The sequence below is a fragment of the Anoplolepis gracilipes genome, chromosome 7 (genome assembly GCF_047496725.1).
Source record: "Anoplolepis gracilipes chromosome 7, ASM4749672v1, whole genome shotgun sequence".
NCBI lineage: Eukaryota > Metazoa > Arthropoda > Insecta > Hymenoptera > Formicidae > Anoplolepis > Anoplolepis gracilipes.
The window spans coordinates 5380006-5405198 of NC_132976.1; the positions used below are offsets into that span (position 1 = coordinate 5380006).

At 37.8% G+C, this 25193-nt stretch overlaps 1 protein-coding gene across 4 annotated transcripts in view; it reads right to left on the reverse strand.

The window, feature by feature from the left end:
• The window catches only part of Sema1a (semaphorin 1a), a 233930-nt gene that overhangs the window by 11872 nt on the left and 196865 nt on the right, over positions 1 to 25193 (reverse strand). For all 4 annotated transcript variants that reach the window (XM_072896526.1, XM_072896529.1, XM_072896528.1 and 1 more), the window contains exons 3-6: positions 8298 to 8394; positions 5562 to 5971; positions 1841 to 1929; positions 318 to 459 (exon numbers count right to left, since the gene is read on the reverse strand). In XM_072896526.1, the coding sequence (XP_072752627.1) occupies positions 318 to 459; positions 1841 to 1929; positions 5562 to 5971; positions 8298 to 8394 (738 nt within the window). The remainder of the gene's footprint in view (positions 1 to 317; positions 460 to 1840; positions 1930 to 5561; positions 5972 to 8297; positions 8395 to 25193) is intronic.

Below are 25193 nucleotides of genomic sequence, written 5' to 3' on the forward strand. Positions count from 1 at the left end.
AAAAATATTAAAATATAAAAATCAATATTATTATTAAAGTTAAAGTACAGAGGTTGTGAAAAATAAAGGAATTTCCGCGAAAGAAGTTTAAGTGGGTCAAATAGAGTACTCGTGAAAGAAAGGCATCAAGGAATACAAAGATATGAATAATTTTGAATATATTTATCAAAATATGTTATGCATAAAAAATTAAGATTCTTTTACCGAGAAAAATTTTAGAGGAACGAACAAGTGTCCATTATATTCAGACAGGGAATGACATACATAAATGAAAGAGTTAATATGATCATTGAGTCAACATACATATGTTTACTTACGTATCTCATTAAAGTAAAATGGGAAGTCTCCGGTAACGGAACAATTGAGACGCGACTTCAGGAAGGATGTCCACCTGTTACGGAAACGGTGCGGTCCACCCCGGTCGTATTTACAGACTCGCGCTACGCGAGAGTACACGGCCTGCGAATGTGAAAATTGCTGCTCGTAAAAAATTTCACTGTGCAAAGTGCGAAATAAAGAAATTTTATTTCCGAAAAAAAAAAGAATATGTCATAAGAGAAAGAACAACGGACGAGGTAATCTAGTTTTAGTTTTAATGCGCGCTATTAAAGTGACACGCACGTTCCCGACAGGACAAAGCACCGCGTAAAGATTGCGTGAAAGGTTGCGAAACAAACTATTGTAACCAAAATATTGTACCCTCCGAAATTTTCGAGAAAATATTATTCGCGAGATGTATTCGGGCCGCATAAAAGAGAATATAAAACGGCGCGAATAATTCAGAGGAGAATTTATCCGTAATTAAAATAGAAGATATATTTTGCGAAGAGTACGTAAACGAATAAAAGGAAAATAAAGGACACAAAAAAAAAAAAAAAAAAAAAAAAAAAAAAAAAATGAAACGCTTCTGTGATTTCAAAGATTTTGGAATAAATTACTACTCTCGGTTCTGCCGAGATTACAAATTTATTCCCCGAATCGCGTATAAAATTTCTCCGGAACATTCGCCGCGAGAGAGAAATCGCAATCTTCATTCATAATAACCGCGTATTTCGTATATTAATTTTTTCTCCCGTTTGAGATCCCGTCCGGATTTATCTTTTGCTTGTCATATAAAATTATGCGTCATTATGAAGAGGCATGGAAAGCTTGGCTCCGCGCGCAGCCTTTGACAATAAGTCGAGCCTGACTTAAGCTACGATGAGAGTCCGACGCCCACAACTTTCTGCCGCGGGCGCGCGGAAGAAGGGGTGCCGGCGTCTGTGTGTGCGAGGGAGGAAATGATGCGCTTCTAAAAGCCGATTTTCAATGCGAAACGGCGGACGAAAGAAGCGTAATCGTCTTACTCGGACGTTAAAAATCGACTATCGCGGAGGATAACAGCGCGACTACGAACTTTCGCGAAACTTTTGTGCATATTACATCCGACTCCGACCCGAAAGTTAATCTTATCCGCGCGACGCGATTCTTCTAGTCTATTGTTATCCGTTGACCGTACGCTAATTCGGAGCAAAATATCGCGATGGCACTTTTATAGTCACGAAGGAGCATTTATCGTTCACGATCATCGTGAGATATATGTGTACATATAACTTTAGACAGCGAATATTATCTTCCGCTAAAGTTAATTGGCAAAACTAATGCTATTTAAACGAGAATCGCTTCCTTTAATTTGATTATTATATCGATGGATTATTATAATTGATGATACGACACATTTCATGTACAATAATTGCATAAATATAATTATATATATACGTTCGCGCGATTTTTCTCTTTTCAAAATTTATACGAATAACGTATAGAGACGTGCGATTATTAATCGCCGATGATTTCTTACCTTGCCGCAATTGATATATTCTACAGCAGTCTCTCTAAAGAAGAAGTAGACGAAATCTCCTTGGGACATGGAGCTCACAAAGTTTGGTGCTGCAATTAGAATATGTAGCCATTATTACTAACTACTATTGCCACCGCGTGCGGCGATAGTAAATGGCCCCATAAATTCCCTTTATAAATAAATGAGCGTAATAACCACCTACTGGAACGCAATCGATGGTGTGTAATAAAGCAGACAACGCTCATACAGTATCCTGAAAATAAGGAGGGAAAAAATCTCGACGCGATTTATTTAAAAACTCCCATTTCTACTGGAGAGATTGCGGTGAACATTAATTCTCGCACATTCGAGTAGCTCGAGAAGTTAATGACGATGCTGGGATGATGGTTTAATGGTTATTTACGTTAACAAATGCTTACCCTTGATTGTACAATTAATTTCGACATAATTGCTGTAATTAATTGAACGTAATTACGACGAGTTAAACGCATCAAGACATTCACGTTGACAAACGACGTATTAGCCCGTTATTAATGTTCGAGAATTATGTACAACAATTATGCTGATCGCTTCACCGGTATAACAATGAATGCGAGAGTGCAAGAGCGAATCAAAACCTACGAAGAAGACGAGTTTTACGACTCGGATGCGAAAATTTAACTTAACAACGAGACGACGTTTCCTCGTCGTTGACGGCATCGTACACACGCGACACTCGGTACACGCGTACTCCGGACAACTTCTTCCATCGTCAATAAGCCGGCTACGCGTATATAAAGGGCCCTTTTATTTTCTCTCTCGGTTATTTCAACGCCGTCGCCCGGTAAAGCGTTGCCTCCGCTACGTCGCGGTTCCGTCGCCGCCGCCGCCGCCGCCGCCGCCGCCGTCTCGGTCGGCCGCCCGATAAAGTGGGAAAACTTTATCGATTTATTAACTTGACAGGGTTTTCATAAGCTTCTTAGGATTCATAAAGTAATATTAATCTCGCCGTGCCACGTAGGTATATCCGAACGACCCGTCGCTCTCCGCCCCATAAATTCTCCTCGTTTTACCCAACCCCTTGGCGAGAGAGTTCTCCTCCAGCTCCCTCTCCCTCTCTCTTTCTCTCTCTCTCTCTCTTTCTCTCTCTCTCTTTCTCTCTCTCTCTCTCTATCTGTAGCCGCCGGTTCGTTTCCTTCCTTCCTTGCTTCCTTTCTTACTCGCTTCCTTCCCGCCTTGCGACTCATGTCGCATTTAACTGAACACCACCGTCGAGACAAAGTGCTGCAGAAAATTCACGGTAGAGACACCTTCTCGAAAAAGGAAACACTATCTTCCTTCTCTCGGTTTTACCTTTCCTTCGCGACCAATTAGAAAAAAAAAGCCTTTCTAGACGTCACGCGCGTCGTAGTCAGCATCTCATCTTGAGTCAATCGTCCGGAGATTTTCGATTCGCGATTTGTCGGAAGAACGACGAGGGTGGATAGAACGAGCGGCGGGGGTTAGAATTGAATTTTCGACGGACGGAGAGAAAATCAATATTGTCCAACGGGTGGAGAAACTTGATTAGCGCTCTCGTACACCGTTCAATTAAAATACCCTAGCGGACCCCGGAGGTTCCCGCCGTCTCCGCCTCGAGCAAAGTGACGTATCAATTTTAACACCACGACGAGAAAACGGTACTTTGAAGTTTCGTATAATACACTGTGATATATGTATAACGTCGAGAAAATGTCGAGGAAAAAAAATAAGTTTTTAATTTATTAAATCCACAAAGAAAGCAAAGGAGGAGAAAGAGTTCCCGTACGCGCACAAAGATATATATAAACTAATAAATATGTACTCTGATGTCTCCATGAACAAAGATGCAAGAATAACCGTAGAAATCATAGCGTGTATTAGTGTAATCTTTCAAAAAATAAATAAATATATATATATATATATATATATATATATATATATATATATTACAACTACAATGTTAATTAAAATTGTTTCAATAAGTATAAAACCGTATGACACAAAATGTATCAAATTTAAAACTATGCAAATGCATAAATCTTAGACATCGTGTTATTTTATTGAGACATGAGAAGCAACCGATGACATTTTGTCGATTAAAAATAAAATCACGCTTCTCTCGTACAAGGTGTTCGTATTACGATGTAACGGAGGCGTATTACAATGTCGAGAGCTTTCGAGGACATGGCAAGGCGTTACGCACGCCTTCGTTACACGAATATCTGTGAAATAATTTCGAGTACGGTAAGGAAGAGAGAGAAAGAGAGAGCGAGCGAGCGAGCGAGCGAGCGAGAGAGAGAGAGAGAGAGCTTAGAGAATTACATATACGCGGTTAATCTCGGAATTACATCGTGTAGATTAGAGACATCACTGGAAGAAAGGGTCGCGCTCGGTCGCGATTCGATCGCGTGACATTTCTGAATAATTTCCCGGAGCGTACGTCGGATTTTCAAAGTCGACTCGGAGCGCGCACCGGAAACCGAAACTTGACGTGTAAATATTGAATCGAACTCGCAGTTGAACTTTAATGGACACGGATATGTATTATGCGGGAGCCGCCGCGTGACTCTCAAACATTCAGCACGCGTTTACCTTCCGGCTGAGAGGTATCACGAGGTTTGACGGCATTGTAACGAGGTCGATAATGGATAACAATTATGTCGTGCCAGAATATTAATACGATAATTTCAGAAGTTGGTGAACGCCATAAAACGACGTGATTAAAGCCGCATGTGAGAACGGTAATGAGATATAATAGATCGCAATTTGACAAACAAACTGTGAAATGTAAATTGTGCATGTTGAAAAGAAGTTTTATCTGCTTTATTCGAGAATTCTTCTTTTCCGTATAAAATAGTTCTTCTAAATTGATAATTTTTATATAGTATTGGCTAATCTATTTTAAATTTTTTAAATTAAATTTTGAATAAATAAATATATAAATCTCGATGAACCTTTTCACCTAAATTCATATAGATATTTTTGATAAGTGCAATTGTTATTTTATTGTTAAGAAATGCAAAGATTACATAGCAAACTTAGAACTGAATTCCGATATACATATAGAATCGCAACCTTTAGATGATGCGAATAATAGATTTGTCTCGTTACAATTCTTCACAATTGGAAAGCAGTAATTGAATTAATATAAATTATCTCTGTAAACCCATTTATCGCGTTCAATGAATTGAATTTACCTGGTCTAATTGTGATCTGCACTCATAATTATTAAAATAGTTGTATGTATATAAAGCTAAATTGTCCTCGATATTTGTTATTTTAAAAGATGTAGCAAAAGTAGATTTGAATAATTAAAATAAATTGAATTAAAGGCAGTTGTGAAGTAAATATTTTGTCTTATAATAAATACTTTTTTTCACTCTTAATTTTGAAAAATAACGTCAGAAATTATTGTATTCTTTAAAAGCAACATTATTCTACAATTTTATATATTTTATATTGCCGTATTAATGATAATTTACAATTTGCCTGGATGAAAATTAATATCCAGAGTTGCGATCATTAACTATCGACTTCACGAACCGTACTTGTCGTCATGTCGAATTAATGGCAAAAGCGAGCTGGGAAAATGAAAATTGATATCCAGAGTTGCGATCAGAGTTAACCGGCGACTTTCAATGTAAATCAGCGGTACGCGATCATTAAGCGTCATCAATCACGGCCAACTAGGATTGACGATTGAATTAGCTTTCTCACTCACCGTTCAGACTCATCGAATCGTACTGCTCGGTCTGCAGCGGTTCTCTATAGATGATCGGGTCCATGCCCGCGAAATCGGCGACCGTGCCGGTGTAGAGTTCACCGTCGACGTAGACGAAGGTGCTGTTATGCTGCGGGTCGTACGGGCACCTCGCTTGACCGCCCTTCTCCTTCATCATCGTGTAGTTGCCCGCGTGCACCGTGTAATCACGACACATAGGTTTGAAGGCGTTGGTGGCGCACACGAATAAATTGTTCGACCCGGTCTTCACCAAAATGCGAATGTAATTCTGGCAGTTTTCCTCAGGCGTGCCCTTAACGACGCACATCTTCACGTCGTTGTCCGTCGAGTACCAGGTCAGCCTCTGCTGCTCCGTCAGATCGGTCAAACTGAGATTATGTACGAGATTCCTGCAAACGAAATTACGCGATGCTCGAGTGAATAATGAAAACCTTTTATATAAACTGTGAGGTGTGCTTTAATCGATTAAAGATAAAATTACTTTCTGTAATAGGAGTGTAATTTTATATATAAAAAAAAATCTCGTAAAAAATATTTCCAACTAATACATTACAATATATTAACACATTAAACTTACAAATGTGCAAAATTTGGCTTTTTTTAAACTAGCAATTCAAAACATTATATGATATAAAATCGCTGAAAAGAAATAAATTGTAAAACGTGTGCGTAGTACATGTAGAAACAAGAGCTTTTAATTTTTCCATAATAAATATTTTAACGAGACAAAAGGTTTAATGAAAAAAATGATAAGGTAAAAAATACAAAGGAAAATTCATAATTATGCATGTACGTACATGTATATAAAATTTTTTCGAATTATAAAATTATAAAATGTTATTAAATTTTAAATTATGTATAATAATCAATGATGATGGTATTTTTCACATTATTATAACAAGTATCAGGGAGGCAAAGAATTCTGGTACAGTGGATGGAGGAAGGAGTTTTCTTCAAGTTACAAAGTTAGATGCTTAAAGTAGACATGAACAGAGGAGCAAGGGTCTCTGGTTAGCTGGGCTTTAGCCGAGAAAGCGGCGCTTGAAGTTTCGGCAGTCGATCGTTAACTCTTCTTCGTTAAGCACCCTGCCCTATGCTTATAGAAACACTTTAAAGGGGAAGAATCTCTATGCGCTCGCAAATGCATCGCGGCTTTTGTCGACCGCGAAATAATCATTCGAGGCGTGCCGCGATTATATACCGTAATATAACCCCCGTGTCATGTATAACGAGCAAGAAACAAATTTTCGTATCGATACAGCGTGTACATGGCGTTGGCAAATCGGCCGACCTATTAGTGTAATCCGATCAATAACGAACAAGATATATATCAGAGTTCATTCACGCACAATGCGTTTAATCCGTGTACGACCTGATTATCGTCGTCGACTAATTTCAGCGTTGGAATAGCGCGCATTCAGCACATACGAGACATGAATAGATTTATCCTGTATATAGACCTGAGAATCCGAAAGAGGACGAAAAGGAAGAAAGCGCGTTAATCGATCGATACTGGGGTACAGTCGGAATCTTTTGAATACATCCCCTAATGATGAATCAAAAGGGCCACATTTATACATATACAATTTATATATTTTCTATCGCGCGATTTGTATCTATAATTATTTCACTTTGTATCGACTAGATCTTTCATACGATTATACACGTTTAATTTACGTTTATTTTTATGCGAAAATTTATAAGGAAAATTTATATAAAATTATATGAGGAAATATTTATCCTTCACGTTATTGCAAACGATAAAGATTTAAAAGTTTAATAGGTCGTCAGTGAGCAATTGAATATATGGTCTAACAGCAATACTATGACGCCTATTATTATATTTGACATGATTAATCATCTCATTACCGAATATATACTGCTATACACAATGATTTGCTTATGTATATTGAACTAAACTGATTATTATTCCTCAATAAATAGAATATATGAATTGCAACGCGCGCATATACATTATACATATTTTTCGAGATATAAATATTTAGAGATACGTATTTTAATATATACAATATATACAATTGATTTCTCCATAATATATATTGCGTAATAAAATTTTCATAGAACTTGGGCTAGTGCACGACGTCGATTAATAATACATTTTGAAGTTTATAGATAATACGATTAACAATATTGTTGTGAGACTAGAAATTCATAATTATTGAACGAGAGGCATTCTGTGGGAAGAAGAGGAGGGAAACAATACCTATAATTAATTTCTACAATAAAACGCTATCTCCCTGTTATTAAAGCCCCGTACATTCTCAGGTATACTGTATGTATAACGCTTCCATCTACAATCAATATACAATCTAATCAACATAAAATTTTAATTTTTAGGTCAATTAGATTTTACCATTATTTTCAGCATATACGAAACATGTCAACTAAATTTCATCAAGATCGATCGGATTAAAAAAACACTGACCATTGAGAGTATTCAATTTATGCGATAAAACGAGTTTACATGGAATATATAGAAGGATTACTACACGTTTCGATCTATCTTGAGATCGCCGTCGATCTCACACGCTTGAGCAGACAGCGGTGCAATGATACGCCGGAAGATGGATAGGCGAGAGGGCGAAGAGGAAACGTAGGAGCGAGGGTGGACCAAGGGAAAGAGGAATAAGAAGAAGTAGAAGAAGAAGCGGCTCTTTAATTAAAGCACTCGCTCCAAATGAATCCTCTATTTACCTTCCGCCGACCAGGAGATAGTTCCCGTCCCTGAGCACCAGCCGAAAGTAATCTGTGTGCGTCTCGTTGCCCGTAAACCTGAACACATCCTCCGCACCTGGAAAAGAAAAGCAGAGGACGGGTTTCGGATTAGTTTTTGTTCTATCGCTTGAAAAGTGGAATTACCTTATTCTATCTAATTAGCCGTCGACGTTGCTCTTTTGTGACAGCCGACGACAGCCCTCCCCCACCCCCTCCCGCTCCCGCTCGCCCGCAACTGGGCCGGAAGCCGGCTTTAATAAGCGTAATAAGTTTTCTTTTGACCGCGAGCCCGATGAACAATGCCGATCGATCATTAGCGAATCAACTGTGAGCAATCTCCCTTAACTTTATGGCCTGGTTTATAAAAAGAAAAAAAGTGTCCCTCTATTATCCGTTAATTATCCATTGACCGTCGTTCGTGAAGCTCGGCAATGATGTTATACGAGTTTTTTCTTTCCATCAGGGTATTAAAAACGTATCGATATTGTCGAATTCGGACGTAATAAAATGTTAACGACAAATAAAAATAATAATTGTAAATAATATTTTCATTTTTTCATTTTTCTAAAGCTCTTAAATTTTCTCCTTTTAAGGACTAAAATCGTTATTCTGTCGAACACTTCGAACATGGAAATGATTACGTTTAGCGTTCGCAAAACGAAATTAATGGATGCCTCGCCAAGTCCCGAGTGTAATAAGCAGAAATTTCCGGAGCAATCAGCGCCGATCGCAGCAATCTCGAATTTGGTGCATGCAATTCGGATCATAAACATAAACTGCATCGCCACTGACGGTGCAATAGCGAGGGAGCAACGCGAACTTATTAAACAAAATAAATTGTATTAATGGATTATACATATACAAAGAGAAATATGTTGCACAATAATATTTTACGATAAGCAACTCACAGTTAATATAATATATAATTAAATTATTATAATAGTTTGTCTTCATTCATGAAGAATATGCTAGAAAAGTGTTATAAAACTTTTCCAAGTGCTCTAGTTTTTTAAGCCTCGACGCATATCATCGATTATCGATTGCTTTCCTTGCATGCGAGCACAACAATTATGTTATACCCACGAATGTATCAATTAGAAAATTTTCTTTGACCTCGATAATCCAATGTCATTGAGTTGTGGATGCGAGAACAGACCGTACAATTAAAAGTATAATTATCAAACGAGCCCGTATCCTGATGTCACGCAATATAAATGATTGAAGTCGTACATCCAGTGACCGTTTAAATCATAGGTAAAAATATATCTAGAATTTAATCGTGACAGACAAGCAAGAAATTTGCATTATAACGGTTAAAAAATTCATGAAGAAATAAATATTTACTTGAGGGGAAAAGATATTTTATTCATTATTATAAAGTTATATTCGTTTTTTTCGATTTTCGAAAAAATTGACGAAAATAATATTTTTGCGTGATAAAGTGATAAAATTTCATGCGATATATAATATTTGGTTAAATCTTTTATCAGCTAACTTGGATAAAATTTCAATTACAATATAATTTAAAGAGCACTACAACAAAACGCTTAAATAATCTAGCTAATTACGCTACGTTTAAATGTAATTAAACGACCACATGTGAATCCCATTTATTAAAATACGTATGATCATTATTCCAGCTTTGCACATTCAACTGCCACTCAATGTCAACCACTGGACCACCCTCTATACCTCATTTATGTAATTCTAGTCGTGGATATATATGTATGTGTGGCAAGCAAGCTAGCGTCAGATATCATATAATCACACAATAATGTTTGTTAAATAATAACATTTAGAAAATAAACCGGCCAATCATTTTAAATATTATTTAACAAATATTTGTAGTTGTTGGTATTTTAATCGTTCATATTTGTTGTTATTTGTTAGATAACACGATTACATATTTTCCTCCGTATGGAAAATATTTACTCGAATGTCTATTCGCCTTCTCTTCGTTCAAGATCGATTATCATTGGGACATACATATCTATACCAATCGATTTCTATGACTAAAAGCGTGGCCTCCCGCCGCTCGGTGCATGCAATTTAGGTCAGAGATACAGAGCAATAACAGTAACAGCAACACTGCCAATGAACGGATGCAATACTGAAACAGGCCATTATCGGAAGCATCATACGTCTTGTCGTAGAAACGAATTAACGTCACGTTGCCGAGCGTTTTATTCGTGTCGCTTGACCGGGACAAGAGAGAGAAAGAGAGAGAAAGGAAGAGACCGAGATGGATGGGCATCTAGCTGATATGGAGAGACCAGGCCAGGGGGATGACGTGTACAGAGCGGGAAAGAGCGAGAGGAAGCTGAGAGGATGCGCGATGGATCGACGGATGGTTAAATAGAGGCAACGTACTATCCCTATCCTCTTTCTCTGATTGCCTCCGAAATTAAACGGACCGAGTGTGTCCCGTAACTCCCATCAACTCCCGGGCTTACTCGGTTATCGCTTTCCTAAAATTAGCCATTCGATTCCAATCGCACGTCGCGCAAAGTTGAAGATCCCAGGGCGATCCGGACGCGAGGCAGATTAGCGAGATTTTCGAACGGATCGCGACAAATTTGTTCGCCATCGTGTAAAAATGCACGGACAGATAATTGACCGGCGGGAAAGATTCGGTAAGACTGCCCAACGAAATATTATTAAACGTCGGCGATTAAATTTGACTTTAGATTATTTTACGTAAAAATCCGTTATGCGTCGCAAACACAATCAATTTCCATCCGTGAAATTTTCTAGCTGCGAAAAAAATAGTCAGATCGATATCGCAACCCTTGAAAGAGTTGTATTCTTGATAAATCGATACACTTATTGTTAGAATATTAATATGCATTAAATATGTAAAATTTTATCCGAGACTCTGTGTGTACAGCGTTTTTGTAAATTGTAAATGTTAAATATCTCTTGGTAGATTTTCTAGAAATCGCGATATCTATAGAAAGCGCGATTCTTTAGAACCGTCGTTCGCGATACTTTGAGATACGATCAGTGAGAAGCTTCGATTGAAAGGATACGCAATACGAGCCCCATTAGCCCGTAGGAAATTCGTCTTCGTTCCATCGCCCTTTTCTACATTGCTCCGCTCCTTTTGTTCCGCCGCGTCCCGTCAGCGAATGGTGGAACTTCGCATCTGCCAGCCATTTGTGGTTAACGTCAAGTTTCGAGCAACGAGAGGCGCTCCGATATTCGTGAAAGCCGATACAAAATACAAGCCGCGGACATGTATCGGCTTTCACGCTGCTGCCGACAGAGCACAAAAACTTGTACCATGGGATACGTACACTGACGGCCAAATCTATCCGTGTCGAGATGGTATTTTGTCTCACAAATAATAATTCATCTCTACTTTGTTATACCTTTGTTATAAATATTAAAATATAATATTAATTTTATTTACAAGTGTAAATGCTTCTCGTATATATACAACAATTGTGTATAAAGAGGCCCTGTAACCGTAAAAATAACAACCGTTTATCTCTCATAAATATACAGAACAGTTATTTCGTGCATCGTTATCTCGACCCTCATGAATTTAATAACAATCCGATTAATCCGAACTTACAAACCGATAACTGAGAGCCAATATTTCAGAAGGGAGCCCTGCCGAGAGATACAATCGGAAGCACCGAGCTCCGCGAGAGAGCTACGATTGTTCGTCGAATGCTAAAAAATTGACCGAAGTCGATTTATCCGGTCCACCATCCACCCCCGGGAGCCACCTCTACAAATCACATATATAAGTTTCTCCGGGCCACTCGGCGAAGTGCCACGATTCGAAAATATTGAACGCGTCCAAAGTTACGACTCGCCCGTCAAACTTCGTAGATCGAACTTCTCCGGAAAGCGTTTTCGCCGTGCGAGAGAACAGTAGACAGCGAGGCGAATAACAGGGACGAGGGAAAATGCAGTGGGGGGTGAACGAGAGAGAGAGAGAGAGAGAGAGAGAGAGAGAGAGAGAGAGAGAGAGAGAGAGAGAGAGATACATTGATCGTTTTGGAAGAGAAGAATAGAGAGAAACAGAGCAGAAGGGGGGAGGGCGGGGGATAGTTGGCTATTTTACGGAGTAAACGATGGCGTGCGAATGTCCGTGACTGGTGGGCGGACTTGCTTATCAAGAAAGACGGAATGGCTCGTGAAATGGCAATTAAACGCACGATCGTCCCTATGTTAAGATCGAGCCACTCCTGCGTGTCGACGTCGATCACGGTGGACGCCCGCGCATCTTCCGTCAGTTAATACGACTGACGCGAAACGATGTACGCGTGCCGCGATTAAATGATATGAGTGATGTGCGAAGCAATTTGATTTGCTCAGGATTGGCAGTTACGTTTAAATAGACGTCGTCATCAGCGGTGGAAAAATCGCAGATCATCAATTTATTGATTGCAAGCTATAATATAACAATATTTTTATATTAGAAGATTTTTTTAAATAAATGTATATAAATCATTTACATATATCTTAGCGTTTTTATAAAATCGGTAACAGAGTCTGTAGACTGACGGACTATATTAATAAATTGGCAAAAATTTATTCTAAAATAAATACTTACATAAAATGCTTAAATTGTGTGTTTAGTTTACATACGACAGTTTTCATAATATCATAAAATCATCATGATAATATAATATTGCAGATAATTGTATGAAAATTGCCATAATATATATCAAGTGCGCAGATGAGAGAGATTTATTTTAAAAATATATATAAAAAGAGAAAAAAAGAGAGTATGTAAATGAAAATAATTATAGACTCGCATACGTAAGAATTAAAGTAACGCGAGATCGAAACATCGTAACAATATCAATATCAAAACCAGGATATCACGTTTCAATTTCAAAACTCTGATTAAGAAGCGTACCGCATTATTGACACGCAGTCAGTACGAGTCCGCGTCCTGTCACGTGTCACTCCGGGCACACATCGGGACATGCACGCGTGCCACACGCGACGATACGGGAGACCTAATTTCCGACCTCTCAGCGGCGTGCCAATCGCGATTGCGTCGATTGGCGGCCATCGACTCTTCTCGCCCTCGAAAGTACGGATTATCTCGTGTGGTACGCCACACAAGTGGAAACGGGCAGGCCCCGATCAGGCCCCCCTTCGGCATCGCGTCCTCGATCGAGAGTCGTTAAAGTTTCGCACGTGCCTGGGGTGACCTGGGGTGTCGTGACACCGGGGCGAGCCCCGGTTATTATTTTTTAATGTTCTTCCCTTCGTTTCGAAAGCTCTCTGCAGTTTCTCGATGCACACATATACGCGAAAGTATTTACTTAGGGTTTCGAGATACGAGTTCAACTATGACTAATGAACGAGATCATCAACCCAGTTACCAATAAAGCTTACCTATGACGTTTTCATTGCAGTTAGATACCGATAAAAAGCGCGGTTTAAGTCGCACTTTAAGGTATAATAACATTCGCGATTAGATCTCTATTGGTGGAACACGAATCAACTCGAGAGAAGGTCGTGAAAATCCAGGATTGGATAAGAGATCTTACCTATCAAAGACATCAGATTTAATAAGTTTTAAGCATCGCGCGAGTCTCACTCTAATTCGTTGATCACCGTAATGATTCCACTTACGGGATGATCTCGTTACCAATAGCTTCAACTGAGAAATTTATAGCTAAATTAACCATTAAGTACTCGTGGTACTATTATCATTGTCCTTTCTCCAATAATACCAAGAACTGAATAGAGAAATAAAGTATAAATTAAATGAATTGAATTAAAAAAATAGATAATATTGCAATGGATATTCTTTGCTTATAAATATTTCAGACAATAAAACACGCACAAATAATTGCATTCAGTAGAGAGAATTTAATTTGATGTTAATCCAGACATTGCATCTGAAATTTTTCGTCTTATCTTCTATTAATAACACGTAGAAGATGTTACACATACATTTTCTCCTTTATTAAATTAAGAGCTAGATTTTTACGTATGCTTGAGATGTCTCGATTTACATTGGAAAACACGCGCGATGGGGGACTTGCTCAGCAAGCTCGAGCTTTGCGAAAAATAACCCAGCCTGTGGAACTCTTACTATTCTCAGACCGCTACGCGAACGTCCCTTTACACGCGGTCTACGTCGTGTTAGCCAAGCCTGCCGGGTGCACTTCAATTTCGTTGGGACAACACGTGGCTTCTTCTTGGCCAAGATAATCCCACGAGAGAGCTCGCGGAAGAGAAAAGCTGGACGGAAAAACTAGAGCGCGGGACTGCGACTGAAAAATAAGCGAATGAAAAATTCAAATCGGCTGAAACTGATTTTCCGAGCGAATAATCCAGATAGAGGCGCCAATACGTAGAATGAGTAATGAATGTATAAAGTCTTCGGTAACTATGTAGATCGAATCAAGTCCGTAACTTCATAATTACGTGTATCCACTTAGATATAATTCCATATTCAAAGTAAAGTTTATAAACTATGGACTTGATTGACTATAGCTCTTTTAGCTCTTATAGCTCTTTTCTATCTTAATGTATTTTATATTAATACTCTACATATATAAAAATGAATTTCTATATTTGTGAAAAAACATCGCAAATTAGAGGAAACCAAGAATACAATTTCGAGCTTTCTCGCGAGATCGATAGCTTCAGTATTGAATTCGCGAAGCCGAGCATCTGAGAAATAATTATTCGCGACGCGAGAGAAACTAACGAAGGAAAAAGTATCCTCTCGATCCCGAATTCTCTGAGAGTCGCGTAACAAACGATTGGGCGAGACAAGCGGGTGATAATATTTCCTGGTCCGACAGAGATCCGCGAATAATGACGGATTCGCGACACGTCTGAGACCGAGAAGCGAAAGTATCTCTCGATTGTGTCTCTCGTTAGTGATATAAACTCGAAGAGGACGAAGAAAAGAATACGACGGTGGCGAACGGGACGACAGGGACGCAGTTATCGTCTAACAAGAGTTAGGATGGTACAAGATTTTAAGGGTCTACGAGATCTTTATCTCCTTTCTTCTGACATAAGAGAAAAATATATTAGCAGATAAGTCTTAAACACTTTGCATACGTATTGTAAAAATTATTCTGAGTTTCGTAATAGGAACAGATACATTTAATAAATAAAAAAAATAAAAGGGCACTCTTTATTGTTATTTTTTCCATCTATTTCGATAAAAAATTTTACTACGTCACTGGCGAACGGTGGGATGTCCTCGATGACATCGATGTCGCGGTCAAATCGGATCGATAGATGCTTCTTCTGATAACATTGCGACTGCTCATGCGGAGGAAATTACACGCTCGATAACGCGATATCAAGTCCGAGACGAGAAAGATCATGAGGGGATGCAATCCGTTGCAGTGATGCATTAGAGAGAGAAAGAGACAGAGAGAGAGAGAGAGAGAGAGAGAGAGAGAGAGAGAGAGAGAGCGCGCATCTCTAAAGCAATCGAAATAGCTCTTAAATTAAACACGTAACCGTAATCATGTCAATCTTTTCGATAAGAGATCACTTTCGTCGGAATTGAAAAGTATCATCGATACGCGTGCATTGATTTGGCGCACTCTCCGTTCTCGAATGCAATTGAATACGAGATAGTAAAGTATCGCATATCCAACCTTCTTGAAATCTCGTTGAATTAAAAGATCCATCTCTATTGACGAATCATGACAGATAATCGAAATTCGATCCTTCAAGATGATAAGCACGCGATTTCTTCGAAGCTTCGAAACTCGTCTTAATTATTTTCTGGAATGCACGAGATCGTGAAATATTAAGAGGATCTAGACTCTTTACGAGCGTGCTGTTTGTTTCGCTGAATGTTACGTTGCATGTACGTACGATTTATTTATACGACATACTACATTTTCCGTTACATAATGTTTCGCGAGCCCGGAGGAAGAAAACTACGCTCTGTTGTCAGAAGACATTGTCGCCAGGGAATACTTAAAACGTGTTTACAGTGTACCGTAAAATGGGAGAATCTTGATTCACGGGTCAAGCATTTATCGCGTTCTAATATTATTATAAAAAAAGAAAAGGATCGGGAAAATGAAGACGACAAAATTATTCGTACAAAGAAACGTGATATCCGCTGCACATGCACGTCGGTATAAAATTGCATTGTTAGAATCAAGTTCAAAAGTTGGAATGAAAGTTGATCGACTTTGAAATTTTAAATAACAAGTATATGTATATTAAGTGTCGTTTGAGTCGATTCTAGGTCAGCTGTGAAAAATTCAAGCACATTTAGACATAATTGAGAACACTCAAAGTAAACGTGAATTCGCGCATAAGTCACGATAAAGTCGAGTTCGCAAAACATGAGCGAAACAAGCATTATGGACGAGATTATTTGATTTCGATACGTTTATATTCGCGGATAGAACCATCCCTCGTTGGAGAGAAGCGGATAAACGTTAAATAATTTAGCGTTCGTTGTTCGCGTGTATTATGGCTGTGCGCTTATTTTCAATACGTTTCCACTGGCGTGCGCATTTTGCTCTTTCAGAAAACAGAGAGAAAGAGCGTTTGTATTAATACCGTGTGTGCGCAGCTTTGTGTTAAATTTCGCGAAAATGACGAGAAAAACGAGCTGGATATTTTCCGATAAAAAAGAGAAAAGCACAGAAATATAAAAAGAGGGGAAAAAAAAAAAAGGAAAACAAATTATTTACGATGGATCTTTTGTAGTGAGTGTTTTTCTCCAGCGAGTTATTTCGCGGCTGTATTTAGCTCAGCCGTCTCTTCTTCCTCTTGCCTTTTCTTTATGATCGCTCCTACTTGGGAACGAGTCTCCACCGTGTCTTTAGAAAACTTGGCGGAATGTCATTCATAACTGACGAAGTTCCTTGGGTAATAATGTATAAACGCTCCCGTGCACGACGATGGGAAGTGGAGCGCCGTGTTCGGTCGGTCAGCAGCAAAAGTGCGGAAATTTAACGGAATCTCACGTTGAAAAATGATTCGCAAACAGCGAAGTAAACTGCGCGAGCGAGGGAAAGTCTGGGGAAACGTCAAGATCCTTTCCTCAAAGCCCCACTCCACGTAATAACCCTGTTTAACGGCGCCGCGTCGTGAAATATGCCGGCGTCTCATTTGCGCCGTTGCGTTAAAACGAGAATATTTTTTTTTTCCACCTCATTCATTTACCGCGCGGGGGTAATATATATTGTCCGTTGCATCTGAGAAAGGAACGAGGGATTGCAGAACACTTCCCCACTTTGAGAGCGAACAGTTTTTACCTGAGCCATTCGTTCACGTCAGTGTTACTCTTAACTCCGATCCTCGCCAATTTTTAAATTTATTAATTGCCATTTTCTTCATTATTATAAATTGCTGCAAAATCGACCCGTTACAGCGAACGCTTAGCAAGTTAAATTAAATTTATATTATATTGTAATAGAGCAATAACTAATTATCGCGAAAGAATGATAATTATTTTCCCAAATTAAAACATCAAAGAATATCGAGCGGCGCGCGGTTTGGCGTTGTGCTGCGCTAACGAAATCAATTTTCGAGCGAGTCTGTGTATCAGGATCTTGGAGCATATATCGGGTGACGCGGAAGCGAGCCTCGCGTAAAGTCGAATGATATACAACACGAGCGTCACTCGATACGTCGAGGTACCGAATCGCGTATCGAGTTAGATAAGTGGATTTCTCGCGTCGATACATTCGCGTTACATAGCATTGCACTCCCCTCGTGTTAGCTCACGAAAAGAGCCGAGCCAAATTGAGCCATCTAGTGTATCAGCCGCGCTTGCGTCCCCCTCTTTCGCGGGGTGTCTTGGGTCGTTGCAAAAAAGTTACGTCATAGGTTTAACGCGCATGTCCGGTGCCAGTCTCGTAAAATTCGTTTTGTTAAGTAACGTTTTTCCCCCTACGTATAGTAGAAGAAAAACAACCATTGAACGCAAAACATGCGGTTTGAGATAAGGTAACGGATAATAATGATATGACAAAGTGATATTACGTCATATTACGTTGACAGGAGTAATCATTTTAATGCACGTTTAACATCCAATCTAGTCATTTAATGCTGAATATGATTTGCTTAATACGTTGCATATCATATCAAGATGAAAATCTGACAGTTATATTCTAATATAATTTATTAAATAATAAAGAGAATAAAGAGAGGTATATGTGTAAATTGTATTGTATTACTTCTAACATAATAAATTTTCGATAAAAATATTTGTCATTTTGTCGTGAAATATGATAAGGATAATCTCCAGCAAAATTCAACGGTTGCGGAGATAAAATTACTTTCACAATATGTAGTTGCGCTATATAATTTTTCACATACTCATTCAGAGTTTTGACCTATAACCCTCGATCGTAATTTACATCAATCGATGCAGGCCACAAGCCATGAATTGCTTGTGAAACATCCGTCTGATCAGAATGCGAATTAATGCAGACAATAAAATATCGGATTATCATTCATCGGTCGCGAGAATTTATTACCAAAAATACTAATTGTAAGGTAGAGTTAATTAAAATGTACTCCCTTGTTGAACAAACAATAACTTATTTTTCTTTTATAAAAAATCATTGTTATAAATATAAAACTAATAATAAAACTGTTTAGAAAAAACGCATATACAGAATAAAACAAAAAGTATGTAACGTTTAGAAAAATATAAAGAGTCAGCAATGATGTGTAATAATAAAGATTATAATTACGCAAATATAAATTGCGTTTACTTGTCTGTATCAATTAATATATTGTAATCTAAAATGGTAATTCTCCTTACGCGCACTTACTCTATAATCAACATAATATACAGTGCGTGATGAAAAGCACAATCAGGCTAGTCATATATTATATGCACGTGTCTAGTTCATCAAGGGGGTCGCGTGATATTCCATATGTGTGTGTGTGTGTGTGTGTGTGTGTGTGTGTTACATATTCGCAAAAGTACTTGTAACTCAAGCCAAATTGATGTGGACGCAGAATTCCATGTGAGATTTTAAAGCATCACTTGACAAAGCGAATGTATCAGATTGTCAATGAATAAATCTGAATGTGATTACGAACCGACAAGCTAATCCGATCGGTATAGTAATAACTTATGGAAATTGTACGGTAAAATTTACAAGCTTTTTGCAATATGTGCGCATAGATGCATTAACAAAGCGGACGTGCCAGTAATTTTCTAGTAAAGTTAATTCGTCGGCAAATGAGCAGATCAACCTGATTAGCGTGTTCGCGCTATAATTAGCGAAAACTTGAACGATAAAATGTCACGGAATTGTCAAACCATCGTTAAACGCCATTTCGGTCGATGTGAAATAAAATGCGAGTTTCGATTTCGGAGCGAAATCATCGATATGTGCTATAAAATCTAATATCCGCGAAACAAAGTTACAATAACGTATATATAATGTAATATACCGATATTGACCGGCCGTAGCTTTCAGGTCAGTGAGACACAAATTTCACATCGCGTTCACAAACAGATACGATGGATATTTATCGACGCAAAATAAACTGGTTTACGCGTCAGCGTAGTTCTTATCGTCTCTCCATTAGTTTTTTAAATGATCTATCGAATTGTGTGTGTATGTGCGCACCTCGTTTGGTATTCCCTTTAACGAAGTTGCAATGTCAATCAATTTATTTCCGAGTACTCACAATCGAGATTCACATACCGATTTATCAGTTAACGATCACTCCACACGAGTCACACTATGAACGTATCGAGGATTCGTTGAAATATAATGAAATTCGCATGCCAGCTTTTAAATATTGATACGCGATTAAATATTCCATCTCGTCACGACAATAAAATGACATTAGTCTTAAATGATATTTGCAAAATAAATAATGTTTTATTATTAATATATTTATACCAGACGAAGCCATAAAAAAATAAGAAATGGTAAGATAATGAGAATCGAATATTTTTCTTTCGAATCGATTTTTTTTCTTAATGGGGGTTTATAAAAGATATATCGGGGATAATAATAAATAAATAAGTTGATATCAGAACTAAAAAAAAAAAAAAAAAAAAAAAAAAAATAACAAGAGCAGCTAAGAATAAAATTATAAATAATTTTATGGAAAAAAAGAAAAAAAAGAAAACATTTGTCAATTTATATCTATAGCAACTTGTGACATTAATTAACTCGGTTTCAAATTGTCGAATAGCTCCTTCTGAAGTTATCAAACTAACAAGTTTACCTTTATTAATTATTCGCCCTATCTTCATCTGTACTTACACGAAAAGCAGCGAGTAAACAATCGCGATCAGAGTTCGTCGTCGTTGTATCTCTCACGCAGATCCTGCGCGTCGATCGCAAGTTTTATCGACATGTTTTCGTAGCCGCGACCGCGCTTGTTGCACCTAAAGCACACAGACCTGGGCTTATTTGATCGAAGTGGCCGCATACAGGAAGTCGCTGATATACACGCGTGTAGCGTTAATGAAACTAATTACGCACGGCGCGACACGATGTAATGTGCGCTTATGCGCGCGCGGGGCGCAACCATACGCGAAATCACGATCGTCACAGTCAGATTAATTGGATCAGACTCGGTGTTTGTCGATCCTTAATGTGCGTAACACACATCGCCGGATCTAATAAATCAATCGACATACATCGTTGAGAGTTCACCCCACACCGCGCGTTTCCTCGCCACCTCATGCATTTATTATGCGACGCATTATCGTTTTCGGCGTGCAAATCGATCGAGCCTCCCTTCTCCTCCACCCTCTTTCTCGACCGATAAGCGCGCACACACATCGATGCCAGAGAAGCTGGATTTCGTGGAAAGACATCACGCGCGCGGACTATCGATCGCCATTCATAATTCACCAACACTAGCTGTTCGGTGACACGTTGCAATCACGTACACACACATACACATATACATAATGTATATATGTATATGTAAATGCATCTAGAAGAAGTGATGCATTAACAAACGGACAGAAGGCGCGCATTAGTTAGTCAAATCTGTGAATCGTTTATGGCTGTCGTATCTGACATTTAACGCAACGTACATACAGAGACAAATAAATTTGCCGAATATTCACGTGTATTTATTATGCTTTTATCGTTGGAATACAAAATTATTTCTATTGTGATCAATAATGCAGCACAACACGTAGAGAAAATTTATCTCAATTAATAAATTTCGATATAATTAATTAATATTTACACACACACAAACAACAATATATTTATCGAATAATAACAGCGGATGTTTATAATACTTGAAACGCTTCCGCATTATATCAGCAAAGTTGTTCTCCATAAAAAATTGATCGAAAACGATCAAAATCTACAGTAAAAAAAAAAAAAAAAAAAAAAAAAAAAAACGAATAATTGTCAACTTGGAAACTCATAAACGTGATTGCTAATCGCAAAATTACTTTGTTCCGCAATTTCATTCGATTGTGTTAAAATGAACGTGATAATGTCCTTTTATTTGTTTAATACGGAGACTTTGAATGTCAATAGGAGATGAGAAGCAGACAGCTGTGCTAAATACGCCGCGAGAATACGGGCCTTTGTCTTTCCCCTATGCGATGCATACAGTCACGTACGTACTCGTAACACTGAGCAACGACCAACCCTTTGCGTCGACTCCGTTTACACCCGCGAGAATGCCTCCTACAACTACTTTAAGAGAGAAGTGTGGGCGCACCAAAAATGTTGACGGCCACTTCTACGAATGCCGCGAGTATTTGCGCTTCTTTGGTGACGTCAGACTCTCAGGATCCCTCATGTCCCTTCGAGTTGCTTGGTTTCCCTTCTTATAACACAAGATGACACAAGAGAGTCGGAAGGAATACCGCTGAATAGCCAGCGTAAACCACGGCATTGAACGAGGAAATAAAGAAATGAATAATAAACAAGAGTTTATCAGACGCGATAAATGTTACATATCGTGTATATTAACTATTTTAAAAGCTGCCGAGAAGATGGATAGTTTGATGAAATATATATTACACAAATTACGCCAACATTAGTCGACATTCAGTTTTTTGTAAAAAAATAATGCATCATATCAGATGTATTGTTCTCTCGACGATAAGTCTTTATATTCGGTTCATAATTCTATTTGCGTTCGAGTAAATCTTTAGCTTGACGAATTCTAAATTCGATAGTGTATCTTTAGCATTTCGTATCTCGTTTCTAGTTATATAAAAAAAAAAAAAAAAAAAAAAAATAAACCGTCTTGTGCGATTTTGTTTATCATTTTAGCGAAAAATAAAATTTAAATTTCTCTGTTAAAATGTGGATGTTTGATGCGTTGACGCGTGACGTATCGCGACTGTTGAACTGCAACTCTTCGACGAGATGTCCGAAATGGATCTTCGGGATCGTTTGTACGAAAGATTCTTGCATGCCGCAGAAGTGTCGCGTGAGCGTACACTACTCTCGCGACGCGCTGAAAACGCTTGCTCTCGGCGCTTGTTCGCATCAACAAGTGGCATGCGAAAGAGACGCTCGATTGGCGCTCACAAAGGGCCGTCGTGCCGATACTTTGATGACGGGCGAATTCACGCGAGTACCGATGGTTATCGTGCCCGCTGCGCTGCTGGTTGCGCACGTACCGGCAACCGTGTGTGCGATGCTTTTGCTCTATAACTGTAGTATCTGGTTTGCTTGTCATCGATACCCACTTTCGACACGACGGTTCTTCGATCCGCTGATATCATGACAACCATGTGGAGTAAACCAGGAAATATAACGCATGCAAACGATATCGCGATATTTTATATGGATGTGATATTACAATCCGCGAACAATCCTATTCTATTAAATGTCTCTTTAATATCCGAGCACACATATTATAAACACGCATTTATGTGATCGTTTATCCGCCGTACACAGCGACATAAACGGGACCAGAGCACGATTGTGTACAATAATCGAGTAACAAAATTCATAGGTTTATTCCGTTAAATTTTCCGATACGCAAACTCGCGTTTGTGACGTACGAACAAAATATGTAGATAAAGTGTACGTGGTGTACGGCACGAGTGATCTATATTTGGTCGAATAACCTGAACTGATGAAAAGTTAATGGGTTATTCGTCGAGTTGCCGTAAATTATCAAGTATTCGAGCTTGGTCTGAACTTAATCAGGTAAATTCGATCTCGATCCTGGGCGTGGTCGGATCAACTCGGAGTCAACTGAAACTTCGAATACCAGCGTATATCGATGCCACAATGAAAGATAATTAGATCAGTTCCACCGTTATCAAAGTTATCCATAATGACCTAATTATACCTTTGCAATATATTAAAACAAACTTACAGCATCTCAGTGTAATAAAATTTCTAACTTTTTACTCAACTTATTTACTTTTTCATTTAGTCTTTATATCTAGCAAAATGTATCTTCATATAAATTTGTGTAATATAATATAAATTTTTTAAGTATCTTTTTTTATTATTCATTGTCCATTCCGGAGAAATAATCTTAAATTTGAGTAACAATATTTATATTATTTTTATATATCTTTTTTTTTTAATCTATTAATTTTCTTAATGATTAGATTTTGGGACGTATCTTATTGCAATGCGGTAAGGTATACTGTAAAGGTATACCGCAGAGCGAAATTAATTGGATCCATTGACCCATTAAGCGTTATATATGTACGTCAATCGATATCGCTGCATTTCACGCATCACCCAAGTTAACAACGTGTCATCGCTCCATGAAAGTCCACGAGCGATCAGCAAACGTTTCAGCGAAATTCATTTTTCTCATCTTTCGCACGATGAATTGAATTCATGTCCTTTTGACCCGCAAATTAATCGATTCGTTTAATAACGTCGCCGCTATCCGAAATTTTCCTCAATTGTCTCGAGAGTTACGAATTCTCGATTCTTCCCTCGACAATTCCAATTCGCGCGAATAAATACCACATACGGTATTCATTTACGCAGATAGTTATTCGTGGAATATTTCGATTCATAACCGAAATAGCACTAGACTGTGTGTGATGATATAATACCCGAGCTCGCGATATTTTATCAAGAATAGAGTATATTTAATAATATTTAATATTTTTTACCCACTGTAATACACTGATAGAAAAAGTATCTTAAAACAAAAAAAATTTACTTAATTCAAGAAAACTATTTATTTGATGGATCCTAATGACGTACTCAAAACGTCTATTTGCTTGAGTAAATATATTAAAAAAAGTAAGTATTAAGTGAAAAAATTATTTTTTTCTTGAATAGCAAGTATACATTTACTTATTATTAAATATACACCATTTTTATATTTTAATTAGAAATAACTAAAGTTATTTCTTCTTAATTGAAGTATATTGTTTTTTTAAAAGATTAAAATCTTTTAAAAAAACAATATACTTCAATTAATAAATGATATTTATATTTTTAAAAAGTGGTATTTAAACGTAGGAAATATATATGTAGATAGAAAATAATATAGTCAATATAATATGCAAATTTTTGCTTAAAATTATATACTTTTATTTAAATAAAATAAATAATTCCTTCCATCAAAAGCAAAGGTTTCAAGAAAATACATTTGCTTGATTTAAAAGAACTTTTTCCCTCAGTGTAGCTATCTTTACTAGTTAACAATACAATAAACTTTATTCTAAGACTTTATCAGCGATCTCTTAATCTCTTTACGAAAAAGTCGCGGGTTCTCAGCAATCGATGATTAATATATTATTGTATAAAACAAACTTTTAAAATCTTTTTCTAACTTTATATTTTTGTTCGACTATAAATTTTACGACGATGATTTGCATTTTACATTCTACTCAATCATTCTCATTCGTATGTGCAATATGTTCTAATATTAATGTGTCATTTAAATTCCAGTAGCGTTAAGAGTCGCGCAATCGTAGCCACACACGTCCGGAAACAATTGCAAGATTGA